Here is a 17,906-nt window from a genome sequence, read left to right as displayed (position 1 = left end):
GGTGTGAGAAGTTGGCAGAGATCATCTGGCAGAACCGGCAGCAGATCCGCAGAGCCGAGCACCTCTGCCAGCAGCTGCCCATCCCCGGCCCCGTGGAGGAGATGCTGGCAGAGGTCAACGCCACCATCACAGACATCATCTCAGCCCTGGTGACCAGGTGACTGACTGCTGCCACTGGACAGGCCCAGTTGGGGGGCAGGGGGCAGTCCCTACATGCTTGGTGTGGGAGGCAGCGGGTGCTGAAGGCACAGGGGCTCTCCCTCGCTTCTCTCTGCCTCACTCCCTCTCCCCTCTGCCCCAGCTGCTCCGGCTGCCTGCTGTGACCCTGCCCAGTGTGTCTTGTGGCCACTGTGGGGGCTGCCCTTGTCCCCTGCTCTCTGAGCTCCTCTTGCTGTCTCTAATGCCCTCATGCTCTGTCTCCCTGACTCTGTGGACAGAGCTGGGGGGTGGGGGAGAGGCAGCGGGGTCTGTGCCTGCAGCTCTTCCTCTGCCTGCTGAGCCACTAGGGAGGCAGCCTCCACACACAGAGGGCCCAGGGCCCCATCTCCTGAGCCCGCATCACGTCGCCCGTGTGCCCCCTTGTGTCCCTGCAGCACCTTCATTATCGAGAAGCAGCCCCCCCAGGTCCTGAAGACGCAGACCAAGTTTGCGGCCACAGTGCGCCTGCTGGTGGGCGGGAAGCTCAATGTGCACATGAATCCCCCCCAGGTGAAGGCCACCATCATCAGCGAGCAGCAAGCCAAGTCGCTGCTCAAGAATGAGAACACCCGCAAGTAAGCGCCCTCTCCACCATCTGTGCCTCCCCAGTCTCAAGAGTTCGAGTCCCCTCTTTTTTTTTTTTTTTTTTTTTTTTACCTCCAGGGTTATTGCCGGGGCTTGGTGCCTGCACTACGAATCCACTGCTCCTGAATGCCATTTTTTTCCTTTTGTTACCCTGGTTGTTTTACCATTGTTATGGTTATTATTACTGTTGTTATTGATGTCATTGTTGTTAGATAGGACAGAGAGAAATGGATAGAGGAGGGGAAGACAGAGAGGAGGAGAAAAAGTCAGACACCTGCCGACCTGCCTCACTGCCTGTGAAGCAACTTCCCTGCAGGTGGGGAGCCTGGGGCCTCAAACCGGGATCCTTGCGCCGGTCCTTGTGCTTTGCACCACGTGCACTTAACCCGAGTCCCCTCTTAAGGTGCAACTGATTTTCTGTGTCATGTGTACTTAGAGGCCTCCCTCTCTGCAGCCTTTTGTCCTGGCATTGCACACATGCATGTTATTCCGAATCACTCTGTTCTTGTGTGAATTATGCTCCTACTCTGTGCCTCCACCACCCCCTGTCTCCACATAGTAGGTCCACTGGCTTACCATTGCTGGGGTATCTAGGGCTTGTGTTTAATATGAGGACACACCTGTGATTTGAATGGAACTGACATGAGAATTGATATTGATTACTACTGTTTTCTGGAGTAAAGATGGTCCTGGTGTGGGTGTGTCAGAAGCAACTAAATTCTCAGTTGCTAAAGGAATGTAAGGTAGCTGTGAATGGGGTGTAGAGAAAAAAGACTTTCTGGGGAATGTGGGCTTTGTCTGGAAGTCCTTTGTAGATGGAATAACCCAGGGTGAGGTCTAAGGCTCAGGACAGGCCACCCAAAGTCTAAGGAATAAATGAGTGAGGGAGTGAATTACTGCCTATACTGTAGACTAGGGCTGGGACAGTGAAGGCAAAGGAGTTCTTTTTTTTTCTTTTTTTTAAATTATATTTATTTATTTTCCCTTTTGTTGCCCTTGTTTTTATTGTTGCTGTTGTTATTGATGTTATCGTTGTTGGATAGGACAGAGAGAAATGGAGAGAGGAGGGGAAGACAAAGATGGGAAGAGAAAGATAGACACCTGCAGACCTGCTTCACCGCCTGTGAAGCGACTCCCCTGCAGCCCTGGGCTCCTAACTGGTCCTTGCGCTTTGCACCACATGCGCTTAACCCGCTGCACTACTGCCCGATTCCCAACAAAGGAGTTCTTATTGCACTTTGTTACCATTTGGTTGGGGAGACGCACCATTATATACTTTTAAAAAATAAGACTGTTCCCATAATGGTGCCTCAGTGTTAGGGCACATGCTCCACATATATGAAGTCCCAGGTCTGAAGGCATTATATAAAGAAAGAAGCCAATGTCAGGAAAGGTTAGACTTGAAGAAGCAAATTTGTTCTGAGTGATATTACATGACATATCATAGCAACACCACATGGGTGGTGGAAGAAGGCCTCTCTGAGCACGCGATTGAGTTGAGACCTGAATGAAGAGTAAGTGTCAGAGTTCCATGGTGGGTACCAGGCTTGTGTGTTCTGCAGGTAGACACAGTGGCTCACTGGCATTGAGCGAGGGGAGAGAAGCCCAGTGAGGCCAGGGAGCAAAGCAAAGCTTGGTTCCCAAGATCCTTGTAGACCACAGTCACATGATTTTTAAAAATATTTATTTATTCCCTTTTGTTGCCCTTGTTATTTTATTGTTGTAGTTATTATTGATGTTGTCGTTGTTGGATAGGACAGAGAGAAATGGAGAGAGGAGGGGAAGACAGAGAGGGGGAGAGAAACATAAACACCTGCAGACCTGTTTCATCGCTTGTGAAGCGATTCTCCTGCAGATGTGGAGCCGGGGGCTTGAACCAGGATCCTTATGCTGGTCCTTGAGCTTTGCGCCACCTGGCTTAACCTGCTGTGCTGCCACCTGACTCCCAGTCACACGATTTTTAAATGCACTACAAGGGCTGGTAAAATATTTCACTTGGGGGTCCAGGCAGTGGCACACCTGGTTAACTGCACACATTATAGTGCACAAGGACCTGGGTCAAGCCGCTGGTCCCCACCTTCAAGGGGAAAGCGTCAGAGTGGTGAAGCAGGGCTGTAGGTGTCTCTGGCCCCTCTCAATTTCTCTTTGTCTCTATCCAATAATAATAATAATAATAATAATAATAATAATAATAATAATAATAATAATAAAGAAATATGTCACTTGGATAATGTGTTGCTTTGCCATATATGTGACCCAGGTTAGAGCCCAGCCTTCTTAACCCTTCTGAGAGTATGGGCCAAAAATTATTTTGGGATGCAGAAGGTGGAATGTTTTTCTTCTGTAATTGCTTCTCAGCTGGACATGGGCATTGACAGGTTGATCCATACCCCAGCCTGTTTCTGTCTTTCCCTAGTAGGGTAGAGCTCTGGAGAGGTGAGATTCTAGGACATATTGGTGAGGTCATCTGTGAAGGGAAATCAGGAATCATAGTAGCATCTGGAACTTGGTGGCTGAGACTGCAGTGCTTCTGCTGATGTCTCACCTGTAGTTTGTTGAGGTTGTTAAATTTGATAGTTGTAAATATTTATTGTTTGGGGGAGAGTCTTTTTTTTTTTTTGCCACCACGATTATTGCTGGGGCTCAGTGTCTGCGCTATGAATACCCTCCACCTGGAGGCCATTTTTTCCATTTTGTTGCCCTTGTTGTTGTTATTGTTATCAGATAGGACAGAGGGAAATGGAGAGAGAAGGGGAAGACAGAGGGGGAAAGAATGATAGATACCTGCAGACCTGCTTCATCGCTTGTAAAGCAACCCCCCTGCTGGTGGGGAGCCAGGGGCTTGAATCAGGATCTTTTCACCAGTCCTTAAATTTCATGCCATGTGCACTTAACCTGCTGCACAACCACCCAGCCCCTGGGGGGAGGGTCTTTGGTGTTACTCCATAGCCACACCTCCCGAAAGTTCTTTTTTTTTTTTTTTTTTTTGCAACAAGGGTTATCACTGGGGTTTGGTGCCTGCCCAACTCCATAATTCCATGGCTCCTAGTGACATTTTTGTTTGTTTGTTTGTTTAGATAAAGGGTGAAATGTTGTTGTTGTGGTCAGGTGTCGGGCTGCACCGCTGAGAAGAGAGAAGTCCAGAGCAAGTGGGGTACACAAATCTTTATTATAGGATGGGGGGGGTGGCTCAGGCCACGTGGAGTCAGCCGACAATGGCCGTCCCCACCACCTGACCACGGGGCGAGAGAAGGGAGAGAGATCTGAGAGAGAGCCGGAGGGGCCGAGAGAGGGGGGGGAGCCAAGAGCGGGGAGGGGGGGGGTGAGGGGGCTTTTATTGGGCGACAACCAGGGGTGATGTGTGGGGCCAGGATTGGTTGAAGGGGGCATTGCTAGGATTTCCTGGGTAGTGGTAAAACCTGGGGGCGGAGACTGCATCAGAATAATTCCTCAGCGTCAGTGAAAGACAGAAAGAGATAGTGAGGGAGACAGAGGGAGAACAGGAAAAGATGCTGTAGCACTGCTCCACTTGCCCTTAAGCTTCCCCTTGCAGGTGCCCCCATAGGGTGGCCGGGAGCTTGAACTCAGATTCTCACATGTAATAAGGTGCTCTACTGCTTAAGCCACCTCGTAGTCCCTGGAATTTTTTTTTTTTTTTTTTGCCTCCATGGTTATTCCTGGGGCTCAGTGCCTGCACTACGAATGCAATGCTCCTGGAGGCCATTTTCCCCCTTTTGTTGCCCTTGTTGTTTATTGTTGTTGTTACTATTTTTGTTGCTGTTACTATTGTTGATATTGCTATCGTTGTTGTTGGATAGGACAGAGAAAAATCAAGAGAGGAGGGGAAGACAGAGAGGGGGAGACAAAGACAGACACCTGCAGACCTACTTCACCGCTCGTGAAGCAACTTCCCTGCAGGTGGGGAACCAGGGGCTTGAACCGGTATCCTTACTCTGGTCCTTGTGCTTTGTGCCACGTGTGCTTAACCCAGCCCCCCAGTCCTTGGAATTTTTTTAAAAAATTTTTTAAATTATCTTTATTTATTTATTTGGATAGAGACAGCCAGAAATCGAGAGTGAAGGGGATGGTAGGGAGGGAGACAGACATCTGCAGCCCTGCTTCACCACTTGTAAAGCTGTCCTCCTGCAGGTGGGGGCCAGGGACTCGAACCCAGGTCCTTGTGCACTGCAACATGTGCGCTCAGCCAGGTGCGTCATCACCGACCCCCTTAATAATTTTTTATTAGTGATTTAGTAGTAGTTTCTAAGATGATAAGGTATACATATAGTTCCACAGCGTACCCACAACCGAAGAAGTTTGGTTGCATTCCATATCTGCTTCCCCCTCCCCCCAACACACACCTGTGATAACCACTGTAGTTCTCACAAAGCCTTAGAAAGTTTGGCTACTTCTGCTTTGTTTGTTTGTTTGTTTTTGCAAGTTCATGTGTTTCAATTCTCTCAATTCTACATACGAGTGAAATCCCCTTACTTTTTTTCTCTTTTTGTCACTGGGACTTAAAAAAATTTTTTTTTATTGGGGAATTAATGTTTTACAGTCAACAGTAAATACAATAACTATTGTATTGTATTGTACATACATAACATTTCTCATTTTTCCACACAATACAACCCCCACTAGGTCCTTTGCCATCCTGCTCCAGGCTCTAAACTACCCAACCCAGAGTCTTTTTTTTCTGTGCAATACACTAACTCCAGTTGAAGTTCTGCTAAGTGTTTTCTCTTCTGATCTTGTTTTTCAACGTCTTCCTATGAATGAGATCATCCCATATTCATCCTTCTGTTTCTGACTTATTTCACTTAACATGATTTCTTCAAGCTCCATCCAAGATGGGCTGAAAATGGTGAAGTCACCATTTCTACTCTGAAAATGTCCAATAGTTTTAGTTTATCTATCTCTTCATTTAGTTCTTTCATTTCTTTATTGATTTTCTGCCTGGGTGATCTGTCAAGCTGAGAGAGTGGGGTGTTGAAGTCCCCTACTATTACTGGGTTGCTGTTAATATATTGCTGTAGCTCTTTCAGCAGATGTTTGATGTATTTAGATGACCTCTCCTTGGGTGCATAGATATTGATAATCATTAAGTCCTCTTGATTGATTGATCTTTTGAGCACTAAGAAATGTTAATCCCTACCTTTTAAGTTTTAAAAAAATATTTATTTATTCCCTTTTGTTGCCCTTGGTTTTTTTTTGTAGTTATTATTATTGTCGTTGTTGTTGGATAAGACAGAGAGAAATCAAGAAAGGAGGGGAAGACAGAGAGGGGGAGAGAAAGATAGACACCTGCAGACCTGCTTCACTGCTTGTGAAGCGACTTCCCTGCAGGATCCTAACTCCAGTCCTTGTGCTTTGCGCCATCTGCGCTTAATCTGCTGTGCTACCACCCGACTCCCTCTATCTTTTAAAATTTTATTTATTTTAAGGTCTATCATGTCAGATATGAGCATAGCTTTTCCTGCCCCATTTTTGTGGTCCATTGGCTTGTATGGTAGTTTTCCATCCTTTCACCTTGAGTCTATGTCTTTTTTTTTTTAATTTTTAAAAATTATTTATTTTCCCTATTGTTGCCCTTGTTGTTTTATTGTTGTAGTTAATGTCAACATTGTTGGATAGGACAGAGAGAAATGGAGAGAGGAGGGGAAGATAGAGGGGGAGAGAAAGAGAGACACCTGCAGACCTGCTTCACAGCCTGTGAAGCGACTCTCCTGCAGGTGGGGAGCCAGGAGTTCCAACCGGGATCCTTACGCTGGTCCTTGTGCTTCACACCATGTGCGCTTAACCTGCTATGCTACTGCCCGACTCCCCTGTGTTTGTCTTGTTGAGTTAGGTGGGATTCCTGCAGACAACATATGGTTGGGTTGTGTTTTCTGATCCATCTTCCTACTCTGTGTCTTTTAATAGGAGAACTCATACCATTGACATTTATTGATATCATAGATTGAAGATATTTTAATGCCATTATTATACATTTTTGGAATGTTCTGATATATGTCATGTTTATGGTGACCTGATTGTTTATAGGAGACCTTTCAGAACTTCTTTCAGGGCAGGCTTAGTGATAGTTTATTCTTTCAACTGTTGCTTGTCTGAGAAGGTTTTGATGCCTCCATCTAGTCTGAATGACAGTCTAGCAGGATATAGTAGTCTTGGTTGAAAGCCTTTCTCATTGAGCACTCAATAGATATCTTGCCATTCTCTTGTAGCCTGTAGTGTTTGTGTAGAGAAATCTGCTGCTAATCTTATGGGTTTTCCTCTGTAAGTGACTCTTTGTTGTTCTCGTTCAGCCTTCAGGATGCTTTCTTTATCCTTATTCCTTTCATTTTTTTTTTTTCCTCCAGGGTTATTGCTGGGCTTGGTGCCTGCAAAATGAATCCACCGCTCCTGGAGGCCATTTTTTCCCCCTTTTGTTGCCCTTGTTGTTGTAGCCTCGTTGTGGTTATTATTATTACCATTGTTGATATTGTTCATTGTTGGATAGGACAGAGAGAAATGGAGAGAGGAGAAGAAGACAGAGAGGGGGAGAGAAAGATAGACACCTGCAGACCTGCTTCACTGCCCCTGAAGCAACTCCCTTGCAGGTGGGGAGCCAGGGGCTCAAACCAGGATCCTTATGCTGGTCCTTGCACTTTGCGCCACATGTGCTTAACCCACTGCACCACTGCCCAACCCCCATATTCCTTTCATTTTAAATATGATGTGTCTCAGTGTCTTTAAGTCTGGGTTAATTCTGTTTGGGACTCTCTGGGCTTCTTGAACCTTTATGTCCTTTATGTTGTCTAGAGTAGGGAAGTTCTCAGCTATTATGTCCTGTAGAATACTTTCTACCCCTCTTTCTTCCTCTGGTAGGCCTATAGTGCATGTATTATTTCCTTCTTTTTTATAATTTTCTTTTTTAAAAACTTTTTTATATTTATTTTACCTTTTGTTGCCCTTGTTGTCTTTTTTTTATTGTTGTTGTAATTATTGTTGTTGTTATTGATGTTGTCCTTGTTAGGACAGAGAGAAATGGAGAGAGGAGGGGAAGACAGAGGGGGAGAGAAAGACACTTGCAGACCTGCTTCACTGCCTGTGAAGTGACTCCCCTGCAGGTGAGGAGCCAGGGGCTCAAATCAGAATCCTTACGTGGGTCCTTGCGCTTGACCTGCTCCACTACCTCCCAACTCCCTGTATTACTTCTTTTGAAGTCATCCCATAGGTCTCCATTGTTGTTTTCAGTATCTCTTAATCTCTTTTTGAGATCTCTTACTTCTTTTTTAGTAGTCTCTACTTCATCCTCAATCTTGCTAATTCTATTTTCTGCCTCATTTATTCTATTCTCTCTCCCGTTTCTGTAGCTCAGCTATTTTATTACCCTGTTCTGATACTGTATTGGCTTGTTCATCTAGTTGTGCTCTTAGCTCAGCTATTTCAGCTTTCAGCTCTCTAATTACCTTGAGATAGTTATTGCTTTCTTTCAGAGACTCATTTGTTGTTTCTGCATTTTTTTAATTTATATTTATTTATTTTCCCTTTTGTTGCCCTTGTTTATTGTTGTTGTAGTTATTATTGTTGTTGTTACTGATTGTCATTGTTGTTGGATAGAACAGAGAGAAATGGAGAGAGGAGGGGAAGGCAGAGAGGGCAAAAGACAGACACCTGCAGACCTGTTTCACCACTTGTGAAGCGACTACCCTAGAGGTGGGGAGCCTCAAACTGGGATCCTTATGCTGGTCCTTGTGCTTCACTCCACATGTGCTTAACCTGCTGTGCTACCGCCTAACTCCCGTTTCTGCATTTCTGATGACAATTCTTTTGAACTCTTTCCTCACTCCTGTGACTAATTCCTTAGCTAGCATTTGGATGTTGATGTCATTTTCCTGTGTTTCTACCTTTGGGGGGGCTTTTAGCTGGACTTTTGTCCTGCTTCATTTCTCCAGTGTTTCTCCTTGGTTTATCCATTATTACTGTGTGTTATGAGGTCCTTCGCTCAGTACTTTGCAGTCCACTGATCACTCTTGCCTGAATTGACTTGTGTCTAAGTAAGGTACTTAAAGAGTTCACAGTTGTGGAAATAACAGTTGTTTCAATGTTATCTCAATTTCTGAGTTAAAGTACAGTGGCTGTTAAAGCCTCTTTTATTCTTTTTCTTCCCTGTAGGTTATGGGAGCCTGAGGGCTTTTAAACTATAAGTAGGCTTCTTAGCTTAATTACTCACTCCTGACCAAGAGATAAAGCAAAGATAGCACTATGGTTATGTGGGAGAGATAGCACAGTGGTTATGCAAGGAGACTCCCACACTCTAAGGATCCAAAGCTCTGGGATCAATTCAGCTTCTCTGCTAAGCAGGCAGCACTGCTGGACCCAGTGAGTTTCTAAACAAGTCCCATTTATAGTCTGTAGGTTCTGAGGCAATTATTCACCATGTTGTCATCAGGAGAACAATGTGGAAAGGCTCCCACTCTAGAGCCCCACTTCTAGACCACCCATGTAGATCTTCTCTGGAATTTTCTGGTCAGTTCTCTGTTCCCTGATGCCAGCAAGGGGCCTCCCCCTGCTGCTTCAGCCTCTGAGAGCAGTAGCAAATGGAGACTCACAGTTGCATTTGGTGAGTCTTAGGGGGGGGTTCTCTCCTCCCTTCAGCAGTCTTTTTGTTGTTAAACAGACTGGAGGTGGCTCCTCAACTTGCAAACTGACGGACTGTTACCAGCCACTTGGGAGTAGATATGGGCTTTAGCCCCAGGAATCTCTCCTTAGGTTTGTCTCTGTCCACAAGCCATGCGTGTTTTCACTCACTGGTGACTTGGTGGGTTCCCAACGTAGTCCCAGTCTCATCCTGTTGCATTCTCAGGTGATCTTTGATAGTCCTTGTTATTTGGAGAAGTTTCTCAACTGGGTAGAGCTGGAGGTCTGGGCAGAGTTGTGGTCTCTGGATGCTCTGGTGATTTGGTTCCCAAAGTAGTTCTAGTCCTGTCTTGTTGCGGTCCCAGGTAGTCTCCTCCTGGAATTTTTAATCTAACAATCAAGATCTAACAATCTAACAATCAGATCCCACCCCTGAAGACTTTGGGTGTTCCAGGTTGATGTGCACGTGAGCTCAGAGGGCTGGTGACAGACCTAACCCAGGAAGCACCTGCTTTGCCATGTGTGCCCTTCAGAGTCTAGCTCCCCTGCCTACACCACAACACACCCTATCTATCCATGGGAGGTTTTATGACAATGAAGGAAGCTTCAGTATTGTAGTGTCTGCCCTTGTCTTCTCTCTGTCAAAAAAGTCAGCCTAGTATGATGAAGCCAGGTGATGAGAAGGGTAGATAGATAGATAGATAGATAGATAGATAGATAGATAGATAGATAGATAGATACCCTTAGGGGGTAAGGGATAGGGGCCAGGGCTGCTGAAAGGATTGCTAGAGCCGAGACCCAGCCCAAGCCCCAGACAGGACCTGACTCCCAAGGTCTATGTTGAACTGAGGACCCCCTCTCCTTCACAGTGAGTGTAGTGGAGAGATCTTGAACAACTGCTGTGTGATGGAGTATCACCAAGCCACAGGCACCCTCAGTGCCCACTTCAGAAACATGGTGAGGATGGGCCCTGGCCCCTGGAGGGGAGGTCTGCCCAGATCTGAGTCCTATAACCAGCTGTTGTCTCCCTGTGCACCCCCTGCCTGCCCACCCTTCAGTCACTAAAGAGGATCAAGCGTGCTGACAGGCGGGGCGCAGAGTCAGTGACAGAGGAGAAGTTCACGGTCCTGTTTGAATCTCAATTCAGCGTTGGCAGCAATGAGCTTGTGTTCCAGGTTAAGGTGAGGCCAGCCTCCCCCACCCCTCATTCCTTCTGTTACTCCAGGTTGCCCAGATGGTGTGGGAAAGCCAAAGAGCTGGGAGTGCTCACCTGTGTCTTCCCCTCTGGGACAGGTTACCCCGGTGCACCTGAAGCCTCACTTTCACTCCAGTGGTGCTTATTCACTAGGTTCTAGTGGGACACCAGCACTTAAGTGCTTGGGCAGTGGACCAAGAAGGAATGTATATAGTGTGTGTTTGTGTGTTTGTTTGTGCATTGATTTTCTGGTTGGCGGTTTGGACAAGGAAGGTTAGGTGCAGAGAGCAGAGTAGAGGATGATCTCAACCTAAATTCCTTGGACTCCCACAGACCCTGTCCCTTCCCGTGGTTGTCATCGTTCATGGTAGTCAGGACCACAATGCTACTGCCACTGTACTTTGGGACAATGCCTTTGCTGAACCGGTGAGTGTCCTACCTTGCATGTCGTCCCCTCTCCTTCTCCCCCCATCTCCCCCCGCCCCTGGTCTTAGGATTGTCCCAGGGTCATCCCCAGTCCCTTGGTCCCCTACTAAACGGGTCTTTCCCATGCCAAGACTAGACCGGAGGTGAGGTGAGGTGAGGCGAAGCGAGGCGAGGCGAGGCGAGGCGAGGCGAGGTGAGGCGAGGTGAGGTGAGGTGAGGTGAGGAGGTGGAAACTGGTGTGAAGGCCCAGCACTCAGGCTCAGGCTCCTAGGTCTGTGCACTGGGTCTTCAGACTCTGTATTGAGGCTTAGGTCCCTGATCTCTACCCTCCATTCTCTGGTTCCTATCCCTGTTTGCTTACCTTCCGCCCTGCCTCCTGCCCTTTCTTAGCCCGTGTTTTGTGTCTCCTCACTCTTCCTCAGTCCCCTCTGTCTCCTAGTGTCTAAATAGTGCATGTACATATTTCCAGTTCCCTTGATCTACCTTTTCCTCCTGGTCTCCCTCCCAGGGCAGGGTGCCATTCGCCGTGCCTGACAAAGTGCTGTGGCCACAGCTGTGTGAAGCCCTCAACATGAAGTTCAAGGCTGAGGTGCAGAGCAACCGGGGCCTGACCAAGGAGAACCTCGTGTTCCTGGCGCAGAAACTGTTCAACAGCAGCAGCAGCCACCTCGAGGACTACAGCAGCATGTCCGTGTCCTGGTCCCAGTTCAACAGGGTGAGGACCCCAGCCGCTGGCTGCTTGCCTGGGACCACCTGTCCTACCACCCTGTCCCCACCTCAGAGAGAGGGCACTTACTGGCCAGGTCAGCACCCCACCCTTTAGTCTCAATGACCTCCTCTACAACCAGGAGGGATGGGGGACAAGGACCCCAAGGAATGGAAGCAGACATTCCTCTAAGTTGAGATGATGAGAGGCCCTGGGGGTCAAGATCTTTCCCTTCTAGTCCCGCATCTGTTAACTCATGTGCCAAGCCCCTTCTCTCCCCTGTGGCATTGGAGGACTTGTCCAGCTTACACCATTCTTTTCCCCCTTTTGCCTCCAGAGTTATTGCTGGGCTCGGTGCCTGCACTACGAATCCATTGCTCCTGTGGCCATTTTTTCCATTTTTTAAAATTTTTATTGGATAAGACAGAGAGAATTTGAAAGAGGAGGGGGAGAGAAAGAGAGAGAAAGATACCTGTAGACCTGCTTCACCGCTTGTGAAGTGATCCTGCTGTAGGTGGGGAGCCAGGGGCTCGAACCAGGATCCTTGTGCTTAGTATTATGTGCACTTAACCTGGTGTGCCACCAACCACCCCCCACTTGGACCACCCTTTTCTTCTGCCCCCAACCCATAAAGCTGTCTTGGATGCCTGGGTCTGAGAGACACAATGAAAGTTTGCTCTGGGTTCCCTGGGATGTGAGTGGGCAGCCGTGTCCATTTAGGGGTGCACAGAGTCTGGGCCAAGTTGAGTGAGGAATGGGGAGGTCCAGGTGAGGATGAGAGGGTGCTGTTTTCCTGGCCTGCCTATGATTCTGGTTTTTCTGGGGGGGTTGGGTAGGAGAACTTGCCCGGCTGGAACTACACCTTTTGGCAGTGGTTCGATGGGGTCATGGAGGTGCTGAAGAAGCATCACAAGCCCCACTGGAATGATGGGTAAGGAATGGGGGTTGAGGGGGACAGCGGTGGTCTGGGGCTTTGGGGACCATTATTGCTAGCCCAGTGGTGATGCTGTGTGTCCATATATCCAGGGCCATCCTTGGTTTTGTGAATAAGCAACAGGCCCACGACTTACTCATCAACAAGCCAGATGGGACCTTCTTGTTACGCTTTAGTGACTCAGAAATTGGGGGGATCACCATTGCCTGGAAGTTTGACTCTCGTGAGTGCTCTCTCACCCAACCCAGCCCCCACCCCCATTTCCTTGTTCCCCATTTTCTATCAGGCCTTTACCTGGTGGGAAGGGTAGGAACTCTGCTCAGGGTGTGGGAGGACTATTACTCTCAGACGCATCCTTTTCCATCATTTCCCATTTGGGAGAAGCCCAAGCCACTGACCCCAGAGCCACCAGGTGGTGAGGTAAGTCCTTTAGCAGTCCCAGAGTTTCCCGCTCTCCCTTCTCTGATAAGACCCAGCCCCACTGGTATCCACTTGCCTGGTTTGCTAGGTAGGAAGTCCACTTCCAGGCCCTGTGCTGAGGGGGCCCAGCCGTGGGACTGAAGCGCAGGCTGGTAAAAGCCAGCACAAGCTGCCCTGAAGCCCCACACCCTTGAACCCTGCCAAGTGGCAGTGAGAAACAAGCTGTCCTTTTTGTAGCTGACCGAAACTTGTGGAACCTGAAGCCATTCACCACGAGGGATTTTTCCATCCGGTCACTGGCCGATCGGCTGGGGGACCTGAGCTATCTCATCTATGTGTTTCCCGACCGGCCCAAGGATGAGGTCTTCTCCAAGTACTACACTCCTGTGCTCGGTAGGCCCTGTGCTCAAGGTGTGGAGGCCAGGCCACAGGGATGCTCCCTCTCCCCAGGAAGAGTCCAGGGCTAGTTCCCCTGTGTATTTTGGACCATGGGATGGGGGAAAGCACATGGAGAGGACTGCAGAACTCAGTTGAGGCAAGGGAAAGTGAAACCTCCAACCCAGCTGTCTTCTCTGCAAGACACTCACCAATCTTACTTCTGTACCCTTGAAGGAAGAGGCTGCAGCACTGGGGGAGGAGCCAGGATGCTTGCAACCCACAGAAGATGTTGTGCTGCTCCCATCTTAATCAAGCTGCTTTCCCCACTGCTGCCCTCAAACCCTTCCCATGTGGACTAGGACTGTAGGAAACAAAATGGAGAAGCTTCTACTCTCTACCTGGTTCCACTCCATTGGTTGGGCTTCTTTTTTTTTTTTAAATTAATTAATTTATTTATTTGTTATTGGATAGAGACAGAAATTGAGAGAGAAGGGGGAGATAGAGAGGAAGAGAGACAGAGAGAGACACCTGCAGACCTGCTTCACCACCTGTGAAGTGACTCCTTTGCAGGTGGGGAGCCGGGGGCTTGAACCAGGATCCTAACCGGTCCTTGCGCTTTGTGTCACGTGTGCTTAACCCACTGCACTACCCCCCAACTCCTGGGCTTACTTCTAGATGATTCTGTTTCTTGGGGTTGGGAACAAAGAGAGAGAAAGTGAATGGCCAGAGAAGGAAGTAGAAGGGCTGAGATCTAAGCCAGGACTCTGAGTAGCCTCAGGCTGGGCCCATCCACAGGCGTTTAATTGGGATCCCTGTGAATTTTCATTCCTGAAGTCTTGTGGAGATATGGGTGGGAGAGAGACTGCATGGAGTGGGTTTCCACCCGATCCCCGGGTTCTCATCATTGTTGCCCCACCAGCTAAAGCAGTGGATGGATACGTGAAGCCACAGATCAAGCAAGTGGTACCTGAGTAAGTGTCCAGGGTCCAGGGTCCAGCCCTGAGTGTCTAGTGGCCTCCTTCCTCCTCCCTCCCATATCTCTTCTCACCCTTCCTGTACTGGGCAGCCCTGGGGGGGGGAACTGGGTGTGGTCTCCGTGGGTTGGTCCCCAGGGTCTCCTCCTATAGCAGGAGCCCCAGGCCCAGTGGCACAGCCTGTCCTCCTAAGTAGAGATGCTCCTGAGCCCCTTCCCCAGTCAGCTGCTGTCCCAAGGCTGTGAGGCTCTTGCTCTGTCTCCTCCCCCAGGTTTGTGAATGCCTCTGCGGACTCTACCGGGGGCAGCGCCACCTACATGGATCAGGCCCCCTCCCCCGCTGTGTGCCCCCAGACTCATTATAACATGTTCCCACAGAAGTAAGTTGTGTTCTCCTGGGGCAGGGACTCCTTGGAGAAGAGCTGGGCATTTTGTATTGGACTGGGGACCTCGAGGGCTGCCAGGCATAGGAATCCACAGCTCCTCTAGATCTAAGACTATCACAGGTGTGTGCCCAGGTGAGAGAGAAATTAGAGCTAGTGATCCTTGTACTGGCGCTAACCAGCTCTGTGATACTCGGAGAACTACCAAACCTCTGACTCTTGTTTCCTTATCTTAAAATAGAAGTAAGAATATCTACCTCACGGGATGGAGAGAGTGCAGGGAAGCCACTGAGCATGGGTGAGGCTGTTGTAAGGGCTTGATACAGGGTAGCTCATCCCAGGGTGGGAAAAGGCTACCAGTGGTGTCCCCTGGAGTTCCCAGGATAGAACATTAATCTTCTTCTGATGTGTGACAGGCTTAGGATGAATGTCTGGGTGCCTGGCAGTGGCAAGCTATGGTGGGGTGACCATAGCTTGGATTTTGACTTGGGTTGAAATCTTGATCCTGGGGTCAGGTGATGGTGCACACAGTTAAGCACACGCGTTACTCTTTGCGAGGACCCAGGTTCAAACTCCTAGTCTCTGCCTATAGGAACGAACCTGCATGAGTGTGAAACAGGGCTGGCTGCAGTGTCTCTCTTTCCCTTTCCCTATCTCCTCCTCCCCTCTCAATTTCTCTGTTCTAGCAAAGAGAAAAAAGAAACAAAGAAAATAAAAGATGGCCACTGGAAGGAGTAGATTCACTGTGTAGGCACTGAGCCCCAGCAATAAGCCTGGTGGCAATTAAAAACAAAATGAGGGAGTTGGGTGGTAGCGCAGCAGGTTAAGTGCAGCAGGTGGTGCAAAGCACAAGCATCCCGGTTCGAGCCCCGGCTCCCCACCTGCAGGGGAGTCGCTTCACAAGTGGTGAAGCAGGTCTGCAGGTGTCTGTTTTTCTCTCCCTCTCTCTCTTCCCCCTCCTCTCTCCATTTCTCTCTATCCTATCCAATAACAATGACAACAATAATAACTACAACAATAAAACAACAAGGGCAACAAAAAGGAATAAATAAATATTTTAAAAAATGAAAAAAAAATTCTGATCCTGACTGTGTAAGGAGTGTAAGGTATCCCTTACATGTTTCCTCTGGTGGCCAGACCTCATTTCCTTCTCTAGAAAGTGAATACTTGCTTTCCAGGTGGCTATGATGACTTAAGGAGGGACTTAAGGAGCCTGGTTCAGTGGTATAGCACCACAGGTGGGCAGTGACTCAACCACCTGGTTCTGACAGCTGAGAGGACAAGGAGTGAATGAGTACCCTGAGGTCACTCAACCCGGTGGCAGGAGATGAGGCTAGAACAAGCCGGGTCCTGCCCCCGAGAGCTTCTGGTCTGCGTGGGGAGCCTGCTGTTGCTGACACCTCCCTCTCTCTCCACCAGCCCTGACCCTGTCATCGATCAGGATGGAGAATTTGACCTGGATGAGACTATGGACGTGGCGAGGCATGTGGAGGAACTCTTACGCCGCCCGATGGACAGTCTGGACCCCCGGCTCTCCCCGCCCACTGGGCTCTTCACTTCTGCCCGCGGCTCACTCTCCTGAATGTGTGAATACGACGCTTCCTCTCTGGGAACATACTCAGCACCAAGGATTCATATTCATTGTCATTCTAATATTGCTGTGCATATCGGTGCCCCTTCTGCGGGCAGCACATGTCTGTGCACATGTAAGCGTGTGTGCGTGTGTGTGTGTGTGTGTGTGTGTGTGTGTCTGCATGAGGTGTGCTTGGGTGTGTGGCTGTGGCAGCTACAGCCGCCACCTTCTCCAGATAAAAGCGTTCTGACAGCTCACCGGGTCTGTCTCTGTGGTAGAGATGGAGCTGCTTCTGTTGCAGGTACTCAATGCAGACAGACCTGTCCTTGCCAGGGCCTTTGCTCAGCAGCTATCTGAATGACATTCTCCAAGGGGGATGAAGACAGGCACTGACTCCAGGCTTAGGCTGTCTTTCTGACTTAGCAGCTTCACCCCCATGTGTGCGCGCTCATGTATGTATGCACATCTGTTCTCATGCACATGTGTCTGTTTTCCTCAGGAGGGAGGCCGGGGTTTGTGTAAAGTAATATTTTATACGTTAATAATAACTATGGACTTCAGGCTTTGTGTAAAATAAGAGCTCATCGAGATTGGCTGTGCTGTTCAACACAGCAGAAATGGGTCATGAGTAAGGTTTGTCAGAGCTGCCAAGTCTGTAGTTTCTTAACCTCTTGGCCTCCAGCCAGGGGGCTTAAGCTTCCAATCTGATGTTGCTGCCTGTGTTCCTGCAACTCTTTCCACCCAATATCTCTTCCCCTCCATCAAAAAAGGCCCTAGCCTTTTTTGCCCTTGCCTTCCTGCACCCTCTTACAGGGGGTTGGGGGGTGATCTTGTGCTGGTCTAGGACAGGGTGAATGAACAGGGGACCAAAGACTAGCAGGGCTGATCTCCTCTCCTCCTGGGAAAGAAAAAAAAAAAAAAAAAAGCAGATCAGCCTCTAATGGCATGCCTGTGGAATCTGGAGTGAGGGTTGTAAAAACTGATCTTGCTCCACTATGGGAGGCTAAAGCTGGACTAGGCCTCACTGCAGTTACATAACCAACCAGCTGTGATCTGAGAAGCCTCCCAACTTCACACACACTGCGATTCTGTGACAGGTAGCCAGGGGCAGCTGCTGGCAGGAAGTAGGGAAATCCTTGATTTAAACATCTCTGAAGGAAGGTAGGGGTGAAAAGGGCTCTTTTGTACTTTGTACATGGGCGTGCAATTTGTGTAAACCATGTTTTGAATAAATTTTTTTTCATAAATTTGCTCATGTGATTTATGGTCTGGAGAACCAGTGGTGAGCTCCCTAGGTTATAGGGGTCTCTGGAGCTGGAGCTGCCGTGTTCCTTCCCTCCTGTGTGGCTGATGCCCTGTGCTGCCTGAAGCTACAACTCTGCTCCCTTAGCCTGTGGTTTTTAAAGACTGCCAGCCAACCCCCAGGAAAATTCATGCTTTTTAGAATCTAAAAAACTAGGACTAGAGGCATTGAGGGAAGAGAGAGCAGGGGCCTGAGGGGCATTGAGGGAAG

General features: G+C 48.7%; 1 protein-coding gene across 2 annotated transcripts in view; it reads left to right on the top strand.

Annotated features, from left to right (window-relative positions):
- STAT5A (signal transducer and activator of transcription 5A) overlaps positions 1-17,640 on the top strand; it is a 36,249-nt gene extending 18,609 nt beyond the window's left edge. Inside the window, exons 8-19 of one of the 2 annotated variants that reach the window (XM_007534996.3) lie at positions 2-157; positions 594-773; positions 10,275-10,362; positions 10,464-10,586; positions 10,934-11,026; positions 11,535-11,741; positions 12,569-12,663; positions 12,759-12,889; positions 13,324-13,479; positions 14,384-14,435; positions 14,710-14,817; positions 16,240-17,640. In XM_007534996.3, the coding sequence (XP_007535058.1) occupies positions 2-157; positions 594-773; positions 10,275-10,362; positions 10,464-10,586; positions 10,934-11,026; positions 11,535-11,741; positions 12,569-12,663; positions 12,759-12,889; positions 13,324-13,479; positions 14,384-14,435; positions 14,710-14,817; positions 16,240-16,402 (1,552 nt within the window). In that variant the 3' untranslated portion in view covers positions 16,403-17,640. Of the gene's footprint in view, position 1; positions 158-593; positions 774-10,274; positions 10,363-10,463; positions 10,587-10,933; positions 11,027-11,534; positions 11,742-12,568; positions 12,664-12,758; positions 12,890-13,323; positions 13,480-13,698; positions 13,908-14,383; positions 14,436-14,709; positions 14,818-16,239 lie in introns of those variants that run through there. The other variant, XM_060203486.1, reaches the window with a different exon arrangement.
- The last annotated feature ends 266 nt before the right edge of the window (positions 17,641-17,906 follow it).

Source organism: Erinaceus europaeus, chromosome 12 (genome assembly GCF_950295315.1).
Source record: "Erinaceus europaeus chromosome 12, mEriEur2.1, whole genome shotgun sequence".
In the NCBI taxonomy this organism is placed as follows: Eukaryota; Metazoa; Chordata; class Mammalia; order Eulipotyphla; family Erinaceidae; genus Erinaceus; species Erinaceus europaeus.
The sequence above is the reverse complement of the archived record's forward strand: the minus strand, read 5'-3'. Positions and strand labels throughout refer to the sequence as shown.